The sequence below is a fragment of the Oncorhynchus mykiss genome, chromosome 5 (genome assembly GCF_057628025.1).
Source record: "Oncorhynchus mykiss isolate SJ-2025 chromosome 5, ASM5762802v1, whole genome shotgun sequence".
NCBI lineage: Eukaryota > Metazoa > Chordata > Actinopteri > Salmoniformes > Salmonidae > Oncorhynchus > Oncorhynchus mykiss.
The window spans coordinates 34,563,971-34,577,289 of record NC_143026.1 but is presented as its reverse complement, the minus strand read 5'-3'; the positions used below and the strand labels follow the sequence as shown (position 1 = coordinate 34,577,289).

Below are 13,319 nucleotides of genomic sequence, written 5' to 3'. Positions count from 1 at the left end.
GATTTCACAAACTAAGGGACTGCAACTCTGACTCGACCATAACAAGACACATAGAAGACATCGGCGAGGACATCGGTAAGCAACTGATTACTGACATATCCGTGGTGCCGTGTTTTAGAATTGCGTTTGACAAAAGCACTGATGTAAGTGACATTGCCCATTTATGTGTTTGGGTCTGCTTCCCTCAAAAATGTTTACTGCCCATGTTACATTTTTTGCTGATAATAATATTGACTGGTCAAATCTGGCATCTGTGTGCACTGACGGCACCCCAAACATGCGACGTAAGGAGAAGGGATTCATAGGCCTGGTGAGAAAGAGAGAGGATTTCCCCCAATTTGTTACATTTCATTGTACAGTATCATTCATCAGGAAGCACTTGTGGCTAAACTCAAAGAATGCGATGCAACAAGTCATGCACGTGGTGAACATTTATTATTGCGAGGGCACTGAGTTGCTGGAGGAATACCAGACGGAATACGGCGAATTGATATTTCACAGCGAGGTGAGTTGGCTGTTTTGTGGCAGTTTGGAAAGATTTCTCTTTCTCCTCCCTCAAATTCATGAATGTGTTGCAATCAAAGGGAGAGAGGAGCCAGAGCTGGATGATCCATAGTGGATATTAATTCTGGCTTTTTAACTGACATCACATGCTACCTGAACATGGTGAATCTCCAGCTCCAAGGAAAGATACAACTGGGCAAAATGCTGCGTGTGGTCACAGCATTTCAAAATTAAATCACCATACTGTTCATATTTCCCAAAACTCAGGGCAGTCGCCACATCCAACCTAGCATACTGCAACATTTTTTGCTGTGATGCATTTTTGTGTGTTGGAAGAGTTTAAGTAGTTTGAGTCAAGATTCAAGGATATCATGGAATACAAGGAGTTTATCAACGTCAGTGAGAACCCCTTTCATGTTCTAGTGTCATCTTTAACCCCAGTCATCACAGCCCTCTGTCCTGACCGTGCTGGAATAAAGAGTGAGATAGTGGAGCTGCAGGCAAATTATACATTGTAAGGTGAACTAAGATTTCTTCATTTCTGGAGCCTTGTGTCAGACACAGAGTATCCACTTCTGAAGCAGTGCGTGCAAAAGGTGACAATTTTTGTCAACACTTATTCATGTGAAGAAACGTTTTCAACAATGAATATTGTGAAACAAAAACAGAAACAGACTGACCAATGCACACCTGGATTGCCTCACAAGGATAGCACCAACAGACTATACATGTAGAATGAATTCAGTCAAGGAGCAGAAGGCACATTTTCGCTCATCGAACTACTGAGGTAACCCTTAATATGGGTCTTGCACACATCGAATAGGCTACATAACATGTGTGTGTGTATATATTTGTGATGTGCTGTACAACAAATAAATTGCATGTGCTCTATTGCTCTGAATTTTCTCTCAATTGATAATGTCGGAAGAAAAAGTACAAATTAAACATCTGTGTGGCCCTCTGAATGATTGTCTCAACCCAAAGTGGCCCCCTTACAAAAAATAGTGAGTAACACTGCAGTAACATAACAAAATGTGGAAAAAGTCAAGGGGTCTGAATACTCTGCAAAGGCACTGCAGGTTAGGACATTCTGAATGAGAGATTGATAAAAGCCTGCACTTACTTTTTTTTCTCAAACAGCAGCAAAGGTTGGTATTTAATCTCACTAAGGAAAAAAACCACTTGCCTTTATGAACTATACTCCCTCGTCTTTTCTTACTAGCACCAATTTGTTGATAGCTACATTATTAAGGGAAAAAACGACTTACTATAATCACGTTTCCTTCAACAGTTTTTATGCGAGTACTGTATAAAAGAAAGTCTCGACAGGTACGGTATGATGGAAACAGTAAGTTTCGGTCCAATTTTACAAATGCTGACTTTGTAACGGTCTTCTTGTGGTGAAGTAGAGGCGGACCAAAATGCAGCGTGGTTTCTTTGATTCATGTTTAATAACAAAAAGATAAACACGAACACTACAAAACAATAAACGTGGAAAACCAAAAACAGCCCTATCTGGTGCAAAACACAGAGACAGGAACAATCACCCACAAACACACAGTGAAACCCAGGCTTCCTAAGTATGATTCTCAATCAGAGACAACTAATAGAAACAGAAATACCCCAAAAACATAGAAAAACAAACAGACTGCCCACCCAACTCACGCCCTGACCATACTAAATAAATACAAAACAAAGGAAATACAGGTCAGAACGTGACAGTACCCCCCCCCCCCCGAAGGTGCGGACTCCGGCTGCAAAACCTTAACCTATAGGGGAGGGTCTGGGTGGGCGTCTGTCCGCGGTGGCGGCTCTGGTGCTGGACGTGGCCCCCACTTCACCATTGTCTTAGTCCGCTTTATTGTCTGCTTCCGTGGCCTCCTAACCACGGCGACCCTTCTCAATGGACAGAGGGGCAGCTCGGGACAGAGGGGCGGCAGCTCGGGACAGAGGGGCGGCAGCTCGGGACAGAGGGGCGGCAGCTCGGGACAGGAGCGGCAGCTCGGGACAGGAGCGGCAGCTCGGGACAGAGGGGCGGCAGCTCGGGACAGTGGGGCGGCAGCTCGGGACAGAGGGGCTCCGGCGCCGCTGGGCTGAGGGGCTCCGGCGCTGCTGGGCTGAGGGGCTCTGGCAAATCCTGGCTGGCTGGCAGTTCTGGCAGATCCTGGCTGACTGGCAGATCCTGGCTGAATAGTGGATCCTGGCTGACTAGCGGATCTGGAAGATCCTGGCTGACTAGCAGCTCTGGCTGCTCCTTGCTGACTGGCTGCTCTGGCTGCTCCATGCTGACTGGCTGCTCTGGCTGCTCCATGCTGACTGGCTGCTCTGGCTGCTCCATGCTGACTGGCTGCTCTGGCTGCTCCATGCTGACTGGCTGCTCTGGCTGCTCCATGCTGACTGGCTGCTCCATGCTGACTGGCTGCTCCATGCTGACTGGCGGCTCTGGCTGCTCCATGCTGACACACACATACAAAACATACAAAACAAAGGAAATACAGGTCAGAACGTGACAGACAGATAATTTGTTCGTTTGACATGGTGGGATCTTTTTGTGTCTGTAAGATTAATTATGCGAGAAATTGCGGTGGAAATGCCTTTATGTGTAAATATTGATATAATAACCATCATATTGAAGAAACTTGGAGTCACAGATGAAATAAGTTATGATGAAATTCACACGGTGTTGAAAGTGCATGGTGATGAGATTGATGCTACAGTTGAAGTCGGAAGTTTACATACACCTTAGACAAATATATTTAAACTCAGTTTTTCACAATTCCTGACATTTAATCTAGTAAAAAAATCCCTGTTTTAGGTCAGTTAGGATCACCACTTTATTTTAAGAATGTGAAATGTCAGAATAATAGCAGCGATAATTATTTATTTCAGCTTTTATTTATTTCATCATATTCCCACTGGGTCAGAAGTTTACATACACTCAATTAGTAGTTTGTAGCATTGCATTTAAATTGTTTAACTTGGGTTAAATGTTTCGGGTAGCCTTCCACAAGCTTCCCACAAGAAGTTGGGTGAATTTTGGCCCATTCCTCCTGACAGAGCTAGAGTAACTGAGTCAGGTTTGTGGGCCTCCTTGTTCCCACATGCTTTTTCAGTTCTGCCCACACAGCTTCTATAGGATTGAGGTCAGGGCTTTGTGATGGCCACTCCAATACCTTGACTTTGTTGTCCTTAAGCCTTTTTGCCACAACTTAGGAAGTATGCTTGAGGTCATTGTCCATTTGGAAGACCCATTTGCAACCATGCTTTAACTTCCTGACTGATGTCTTGAGATGTTACTTCAATATATCCACATAATTTCCCTCCCTCATGATGCTATCTATTTTGTGAAGTGCACCAGCCCCTCCTGCAGCAAAGCACCCTCACAACATGATGCTGCCACCCCCGTGCTTCACGGTTGGGATGGTGTTCTTCGGCTTGCAAGCCTCCCTCTTTTTCCTCCAAACATAACGATGGTCATCATTAGTTTTGGAGCAGTGGCTTCTTCCTTGCTGAACGGCCTTTCAGGTTATGTCAATATAGAACTTGTTTTACTGTGGATATAGATACTTTTGTACCTGTTTCCTCCAGCTTCTTCACAAGGTCCTTTGCTGTTGTTCTGGGATTGATTTACACTTTTCACACCAAGGTACGTTCATCTCTAGGAGACGGAATGAGTCTCCTTCCTGAGCGGTATGACGACTGCGTGGTCCCATGGTGTTTATACTTGCGTACTATTGATGAACGTGGTACCTTCAGGTGTTTGGAAATTGGTCCCAAGGATGAACCAGACAAATTTTTTTCTGAGGTCATAGCTGATTTCTTTTGATTTTCCCATGTCAAGCAAAGAGGCACTGAGTTTGAAGGTAGGCCTTGAAATACATCCACAGGTACACCTCCAATTCACTCAAATGATGTCAATTAGCCTATCAGAAGCTTCTAAAGCCATTATATAATTTTCTGGAATTCATGAGGTGGTTGAAAAATTTGTTTTAATGACTCCAACCTAAGTTTATGTAAACTTCCGACTTCAACTGTACATTCAAATAAATATCAAGGGTCTTTTTCTGGTGACGTGATGATCGATGCTTGACTGCCATTTGACAAATACAAATATCGCTCTTATCAATAATAATTTCATAATGTAAGTAGCCTCCCCACTCAGCCTATCCGCACTGTGTCTGTGAGCTGTTGGCTAGTAGAGTGCATGTGCCAAGACCAGAGTCGGCACTTTTGATATTTAACGCAACAGATTTTGTGACAAAACTATTGGTAGAGTTGAAAATGCAATGGAAACATATTGAACTTTAGATTTTTATTCAGTACATGAACATTTAAGCGAAGGACATTTTGTGTGCACTACGACATCACGCACTGATTTTTATCTGCAACAAGTCAGTATGGTGGAAACACACCACTGGTGGGAAAATGTGCACATTTTCTTTCTGCAGATTTTTGAATATTCACATGAAAATCTGTCGCCAATTTGATGAAAACCTAGCATCTGACTTTGATATGTGGTTTGCTCACATAGCTACCTTAATATGAATGCAACAACCGTGTCGCTCTGCATAAGAGTGTCTGCTAAATTACTTAGAACATACATTTACATTTCATATATCCGCTTCAATATTCAATTGTTTCATTGAGGGCGTGATATCTAGCATTCATCAGTGGCATGGTGTGCAAGTTATGTCATTTCAGTAAATAGGGAATTTCTTCACATTTTTGTCCTCACGGATATCAAACAGGGAACACTGCCCTAGAGAATGGGTTGCTTTGATCAGGGGCCCCATGTCAATGTACTGTACGGAGCCTCTGATCACACATACATAGTCATCCATCCATAACCTAGAGACCTCCTCGATTACATTGAAGTAACATTCCAGCTGAAGGTGCCACTTCATGGACACATCAGTTCTCAAGGGAATTCAATTTTGCTAACTGTCACGTCACACTGTCTGTCTTTATGCGCAAAGGGAAGACTTCACACAGCAGGCAGCAATGTGCCTCAATTAGAGCTAAATCTACAGGTGTTCTTGTTTCCTAACAAATGGTTTAAAATGGGGACAAGATGTTATTATCTGCTGCACAAAGAGAACAAAGCAGAGAAGAATAGGATCAAAGCGTTGAATCACAGAGGGGGTGAGAGGAGTGTTATGTGTCAAGACAAGTAGGGTCTTGTCTCCTGACTAGTTTATCAGGGCATAAGCCTGTAGTCTGTGTGCTGTCGACTGCAGCATTAGAAATGCAAAGAGCTGTAACACAAGACTATGAGCCTTGCACAGATTCACCGGGGTGAAAAGAGAGCACAATTACCCAATACAAACATTGTGTGTGCGCACTTAGACATATTTGCAATGTCAATCAACAGACCTTGAAAGCGTAATATTCATAATGCACTAACTGTTGTACACCAATTTCATATTGATTGCAACGAGAATATGAAAACATGATGTATAGGTGTTATATGTATTAATTTAAAATCAAATATTTTTCAGAATATCCTTTTACAATGTACGGAACATCCTTGAATGTGGCAATGATGAACGTACTCTAATTGAACTATAAAATCATTAATATTTATAATTTTATGGGTATTTCTGTCTATGTGGATTAGTAAGAATTCCTTTCTAACATGCCTGCTTCTTCTCTCCCTTTCTGTCTCTCTATCCGTAGGTTCTAAGCTGTGTGATGGACGACTGGCGCACCTCCCACTCCTCCTGCTCCTCGTCCTCCAGGCCCTGCTGCTGCTCTGCTCTGGTGAACGCACCTGCCCCCACAGCTGCCGTTGTGAGGGGAAAATCGTCCATTGCGAGTCAGCTGGCTTCTCAGATGTCCCTGAGAACATCTCAGTGGGCTGCCAAGGCCTCTCTCTCCGCTACAATGACCTGCACACACTGCTCCCCTACCAGTTTGCCCACCTCAACCAAATCCTCTGGCTCTACCTGGACCACAACCAGATCTCTGCTCTAGATAGCCGGGCCTTCCAGGGGGTCCGCAGGCTTAAAGAGCTGATCCTCAGCTCCAACAAGATCTCTCAGCTCCACAATGCCACCTTCCACGGAGTGCCCAACCTCCGCAGCCTGGACCTGTCCTACAACAAGCTGCAGATGCTGCAGCCGGGGCAGTTCCACGGCCTGAGGAAGCTGCAGAACCTCCACCTCCGCTCAAACGGCCTCACCAACATCCCCATCCGGGCCTTCCTGGAATGTCGCAGCCTGGAGTTTCTGGACCTGGGCTACAACCGTCTCCGGGCCCTCACCAGGACCACTTTCCTGGGGCTGCAGAGGCTCATGGAGCTGCACCTGGAGCACAACCAGTTCTCCCGGATCAACTTCTTTCTGTTTCCACGTCTTGCTAACCTGCGGGGGCTCTATCTGCAGTGGAACCGCATCCGAGCAGTCAACCAGGGCCTGCCCTGGAGCTGGCACACGCTGCAGAAACTGGACTTGTCTGGCAACGAGATCCAGACCCTGGACCCAGCCGTATTCCACTGCCTGCCCAACCTACAGATCCTCAATCTGGAGTCCAACAAACTGTCCAACGTGTCCCAGGAGGCAGTGTCTGCCTGGATATCCCTGACCTCCATCAGCCTGGCGGGTAACGTGTGGGAATGTGGGACAGGCATCTGCCCACTGGTGGCTTGGCTGAGAAACTTTCGAGGCGCTAAAGACACCACCATGATATGCAGCAGCCCAAAGCATCTCCAGGGAGACAAGATCATGGAGGCTACGAGGAACAATGGAATTTGTGAGGAAACAGACTACTTCCAGACAGAAACTCCTTCCCCGACACCAGATTTCATTGAGACAACACCCGACCCAACCCCTGCTCCCACCAGCCCCCCTCCACCCCTGCCTCCACCTACCACCCTGGCCCCCCTGCCCCCACCTCGGCCTCAGCCCCTTCCCCGCCCGACCTTCCCAAGCCGGGTAGGAATTGATCCCAGAGACTCCCCTCCCCAGGCTCCACCCTCCCTCCGCAGCCTGGTGGTGACTCAGCCCCCAGAGCTGGAGCTCATGTCCTTCCACAAGGTAGTGGTGGGCAGTGTGGCGCTCTTCTTCTCCATGTCGCTCATCCTGACCGTCATCTATGTGTCGTGGAGGCGCTACCCGAACGCTGCACGACTCCTGCAGCAGAGCTCCGTGGTGGGCCGCAAGCGACGGAAAAAGAGCCCCGAGCCAGAGCAGAACCTGAGCTCCCAGCTGCAGGAATATTACATGAGCTACAACCCGGCTGCCACCCCGGAGGGTTTGGAGGTGCTCGGCAACGGGACTGGGTCCTGCACCTGCATCTCTGGCTCCAGGGAATGCGAGGTATGACCCGTCACATCAGCCTTTAAAAACAAAACCCCAAAAGCAAAAACACAAAGGCTCAAGAAAGAGAGGTAAATCCTTTATCAGGCATAGACTGTTAAACCCCCATGCAGCTTTTGTAATTGTATTTTTAAATCGTCACTGTATGTCTAATACATCACTGTGTGTGTTTTATTTAATGAAAATAACTTCAAAATATATTTTTTATCATTTATTTCCCTTTGTCCTTTCAAATGCTCAGTCTGATTGTGTGGGCGTTAGGAAACAAATGTGAAGATATTTACATGCACAGCCCTGATTGGCTGATGGTCTAGAGCCCACCCCCTTACCCAGATGAACAGTCATTGGTCTATTATAATCAGATTGCAATGTGATATCACGTGGGCCAAAAGTTCCATCCCACCTTAACAGGCTGAAATTGCAGGCGTTGTTTTCAAACCGCTCTTACACGAAAACTGCATTTTCACAATATCAAAGTGTTATTTTGACCACATAGTGCAAAAAAAGTAATATATAATGGGGTAAGCACCCTTGAATCTTGGTTCATAATACAGTCGACTTAGAACCTTGACGGTTTCCAATTATTTCTGCGGTTTTGATTCATAAATCGAACCAGACACTGGAAACGTACATTTTTTATTTAGAACCAGGAGGCAATGGCAACCTAGCTCGTGTTCAGGGAGCTGCATTATTACACTGCCACGTGTCATGTTCGGCTCTCTGGCTTTAATGCACTTTGTTTAGTTTTTGGTTTGTATAGTTTATTCACCAATCAGCTTATTTTCGTACAGTGTTGTGCTTCAGTAGCATTTTGAGGCACAATATTTAATCATGCACATGATGAAAAGCAAAAACATTTTGCATGGCTCCAGTGACACATCCTATATACACTGTTCCTGCTTTAAGGTCTCACATAAGTCATTGATACGGCATCATGGCTTGGCTCCTTGGATGGTTAGATATACTGTAGATTAGTCACAACATCATGTTTGTTATGTTTACTACACTCATAATATGTGTGTGTGTTTAATCTATAGGGGTATTTCTTTAAAGGCCAAAATGAAAGACAATGCAGGAATTATTTTAGGGCCACTAGCTAGTTTACAGTACATAACCCTCTTGTCTTGACCTAACTGAAAAGTGAAGCTCTCCAACTCATAAGATTCCAAAAAACATATTATTCAAGTCTATTCAAGCCAAGTCACAACATGGATTAATGAGGTATTGATCAGCATTAGTAGGATCCCCCATAATAGAGCGACTGGACCTGCCCTGGCTGCCTGTCTTCTAATGTGGCAGAAAAAGGAGAGGTGGGGATCAACATGCTCCCAGTCTCCATGGCTGGATGCCTATTACTGGTGGCTTATTTAATGGACCAATCTGCAGTTGCTACATCAAATGATGGACTTCTACATTAATGATATGTACCGATTGATTCTTGAAGATTATAACATATAGATGCCTCAAGAGCTTAGTTCAACTGTCGTACCCCATCGGAACCTAAAATATCAGCTTGTTTTAGTCCAATGTTTGTAAACAAAGTAAATGTAAATAAATACTGAAAAGCCTCGAACCATGGTTAAAACTATAGTGTAGATATCATGAATGGTCAATCCTTGCATCCATCTATGAATTTGAGAGTGGTTATATTTCTCCAGGCCCATCCCTGAGCTTTTTACCTAAACAGGGCCGGGGACTATTCGAACTGCTGACTGCCGCTTTAACTGCCTCGGTGGTCCTATACGAGCCGCATGTGGGTGGAATTGCAATCTACTGTAGAGATAGCCTGCACAGTTCTGTCATACTATCCAGGTCTATGCCCAAACAGTTTCTACTTCTAAAGATCTTCTACTTTTTTCTATGAGCTTCTACTTTTAAAGATCCAACTCTCCAGAAATAAGTCCCTCACTGTTGCCGCTTGTTATAGACCCCCCTCAGCTCCCAGCTGTGCCCTGGTCACCATATGTGAATTGATTGCCCCCCATCTATCGTAAGAGTTCGTACTGTTAGGTGACCTAAATTGGGATATACTTAACACCCCGGCCGTCCTACAATCTAAGCTAGATGCCCTCAATCTCACACAAATTATCAAGGAACCTACCTGGTACAACCCCAAATCCGTAAACATGGGCACTCTCATTGATATCATCCTGACCAACTTGCCCTCTAAATACACTTCTGCTGTTTTCAACCAGGATCTCAGCGATCACTGCCTCATTGCCTGCGTCCGTTATTGGTCCGCGGTCAAACGACCACCTCTCATCACAGTTAAACATTGTCAGAAATAGCAATTCAATTAATCACTAACCTTTGATGATCTTCATCAGATGGCACTCATAGGACTTCATGTTACACAATACATGTATGTTTTGTTCGATAAAGTTCATATTTATATCCAAAGATCTCAGTTTACATTGGCGCGTTATGTTCAGAAATGCGTTGTCTCAAACAAACATCCGGTGAAAGTGCAGAGAGCCACAAATTACAGAAATACTCATGATAAAACATTGATAAACGATACAAGTGTTAAACATACGGATAAAGATAAACTTCTCCTTAATGCATTAAAAGGAATCACTTACCTTTGATGATCTTCACCTGGTGGCACTCCCAGGTCTCCATGTTAGACAATAAATGTTTGTTTTGTCCGATAATGTCCCTCTGTATGACCAAAAACCTTATTTTTGTTTGCGTGTTTTGTCCAGTAATCCGAATGCTTAAATCGCGTGCAATAAGTCCAGATGAAAAGTTTTTTAAAAGTACAATAAAAGTTAGTAGAAACATGCCAAACGATGTTTAAAATCAATCCTCCGGGTGTGTTTGTCATAAATAATCAATAATATTTCAACCAGACAAAAGCTTCGTCAATAGGAAAGGAGAAAAAAGACAGGCGTGTTCCCGATCAGGCGCATGGCTGATGTCTGGAAATCCACTGGCCTCTTATTGAAAGTGCTGTATCTCCCTCATTTTTTCAGAGTAAAAGACTGAAACAATGCCTAAAGAATGGCCACATGTAGAGGAAGCAACAGAGCTCACGAACTGGGTCCTAAGTCTTTGTATGTTGGATAGGCTTTCAATGGAAAAACAGCCTTTCAAAATAATAGTACTTCCTGGTTGAATTTTCGTTGGATTTTCGCCTGCCATATCAGTTCTGTTAGACTCACATACATCATTTTAACAATTTTGGAAACTTTAGAGTCTTGTCTATCCAAATCTAGTAATTATATGCATATCCTATCTTCTGGGCCTGAGTAGCAGGCAGTTTAATTTGGGCACGCTTTTCATCCAAAATTCCGAATGCTGCCCCCTATCCTAGTGAAGTTAACAAACCTCCAAACAAGCTTCAACGCCATACAACACTCATTCCGATGGCCTCCAACTGCTCTTAAATGCTAGTAAAACAAAATGCATGCTCTTCAACCGATCGCTGCCCGCACCTGCCCGCCTGACTAGCATCACTACTCTGGACGGTTCTGACTTAGAATATGTGGACAACTCGGTGTCTGGATAGACTGTAAACTCTCCTTCCAGTCTCACATTAAGCATCTCCAATCCAAAGTTAAATCTAGAATCAGCTTCCTATTTCGCAACAAATCCTCCTTCACTCATGCTGCCAAACATATCCTCGTAAAACTGACTATCCAACCGATCCTTGACTTCAGCGATGTCATTTACAAAATAGCCTCCAACACTGTACTCAGCAAATTGGATGCAGTCTATCACAGTGCCATCCATTTTGTCACCAAAGCCCCATATACTAACCTCCACTGTGACCTGTATGCTCTCTTTGGCTGGTCCTCGCTACATATTCGTCGCCAAACCCACTGGTTCCAGGTCATCTATAAGTCTTTGCTAGGTAAAGCTCTGCCTTATCTCTGCTCACTGGTCACCATAGCAACACCCCCCCGTAGCACGCGCTCCAGCAGGTATATTGCACTGGTCATCCCCAAAGCCAACACATCCTTTGGCTGCCTTTCCTTCCATTTCTCTGCTGCCTATGACTGGAACGAATTGCAAAAATCACTGAAGTTGGAAACTTATATCTCCCTCACTAACTTTAAGCGTCAGCTGTCAGAGCAGCTTACCGATCGCTGCAGCTGTACACAGCCCATCTGTAAATAGCCCATACAATCAACTACCTACCTCATCCCCATATTTGTTTTAGTTTTTTTGCTCTTTTGCACACCAGTATTTCTACTTGCACATCCTCATCTGCACATATCTCTCCAGTGTAAATTGCTAAATCGTAATTACCACTATTGCCACTATTGACCTATGTATTGCCTTACCTCCTTACATTTGCACACACTGTATACATATTTTTCTATTGTGTTATTAACTGTACGTTTGTTTGCCCCACGTGTAACTCTGTGTTGTTTTTGTTGCACTGCTTTTGCTTTATCTTGGCCAGGTCGCAGTTGTAAATGAGACCTTGTTCTCAACTGGCCTACCTGGTTAAATAAAGGTGAAATAAAATAAAACATTTGTTCCCCTGCCTGCCAGACTGCAGTAGCTACGGCCTTCTTCAGCCTAGTCTCTCCAGCCGCTTAACTCAGCAGTGTGTTTAGTAAAATAGTAGAGGGCATAGTGGAAGGGGCATTCGGTTAGCTCCCGCCTGTTTTGGGAAGATTTATGGTAATCATAAAAGAGCCTTAGCAATACGGGTAATCCGAAAGCTTATGATAGGGCTGTTTAATGCAGATGGATGCCCCAGGCCTGCCAGGATGAGGCACTTATTTATACCCAATACCAGGGTAATTACAATCACCAGCCACCAGCACCACGTCTACGTTTGATCTCAGGAAGCATGTTTCCCTGTACAGATGCACTGTTTTATCAATGGATACGCACCTGAAGTGATTTAGTAAAATGGGATTATTTATGCTCCGAGAGGTATCGTTTTGGAAGGAGGAGAGAAAAAAAGTGACAAGTAATGTTTATTAAACTCAACTGGAAGGAACCAAAGATCACAGTAAGCAAAAACTAAAACCTTGTAAATGTTTGGTTTGTATAATGAGTAAATTAATCTACAAACTTGTGTGTTTACAGGTTGAATGAATGATGCTACTATAGTGCGGCAATGTTATCCATATGAATGATCACTTTCTGATCAACATTGTTTACCCTTACTGCTCACTGCAGTTTGCTAATTGTTTTATCAGTTTTGATTTTTGCCTTGTTGTCTATGCAGCTAAGTAAGCCTCCAGCGTCATTCATTGTAATAAAAGTATAAGGCATTTATTTGATTTCACAACACCCATGGCACCGACGTCAAATTTTCATTCTGCACAAAACCTTTTCTAATTATTTTTAAACGCCTCACCTTTTGTGAGTTATTTGAGAAATATTTCATTTAGCACCTATAGGCACCAAGCCATTCATTAAAATTCCTCTTAATGGCTAAGCTCCTCTATGACAAGGAGAGCTGTTGCGTGGCTAATTCTTTTGCACTCTGTCAACATGTTGTGCCCTTAATCCATGGAGATACAGAGACCTCGT

General features: G+C 44.0%; 1 protein-coding gene across 2 annotated transcripts in view; it reads left to right on the top strand.

Moving 5' to 3' along the window:
• The window catches only part of lrrtm4l1 (leucine rich repeat transmembrane neuronal 4 like 1), a 66,813-nt gene that overhangs the window by 26,379 nt on the left and 27,115 nt on the right, over window positions 1-13,319 (top strand). The window contains exon 2 of one of the 2 annotated variants that reach the window (XR_002473471.3): window positions 6,181-7,891. Coding sequence is in view for 1 of the 2 variants with exons in the window: in XM_021602546.3 (XP_021458221.2) it covers window positions 6,181-7,820 (1,640 nt within the window). In the remaining variant the exon portion in view is untranslated. The remainder of the gene's footprint in view (window positions 1-6,180; window positions 7,892-13,319) is intronic. The other variant, XM_021602546.3, reaches the window with a different exon arrangement.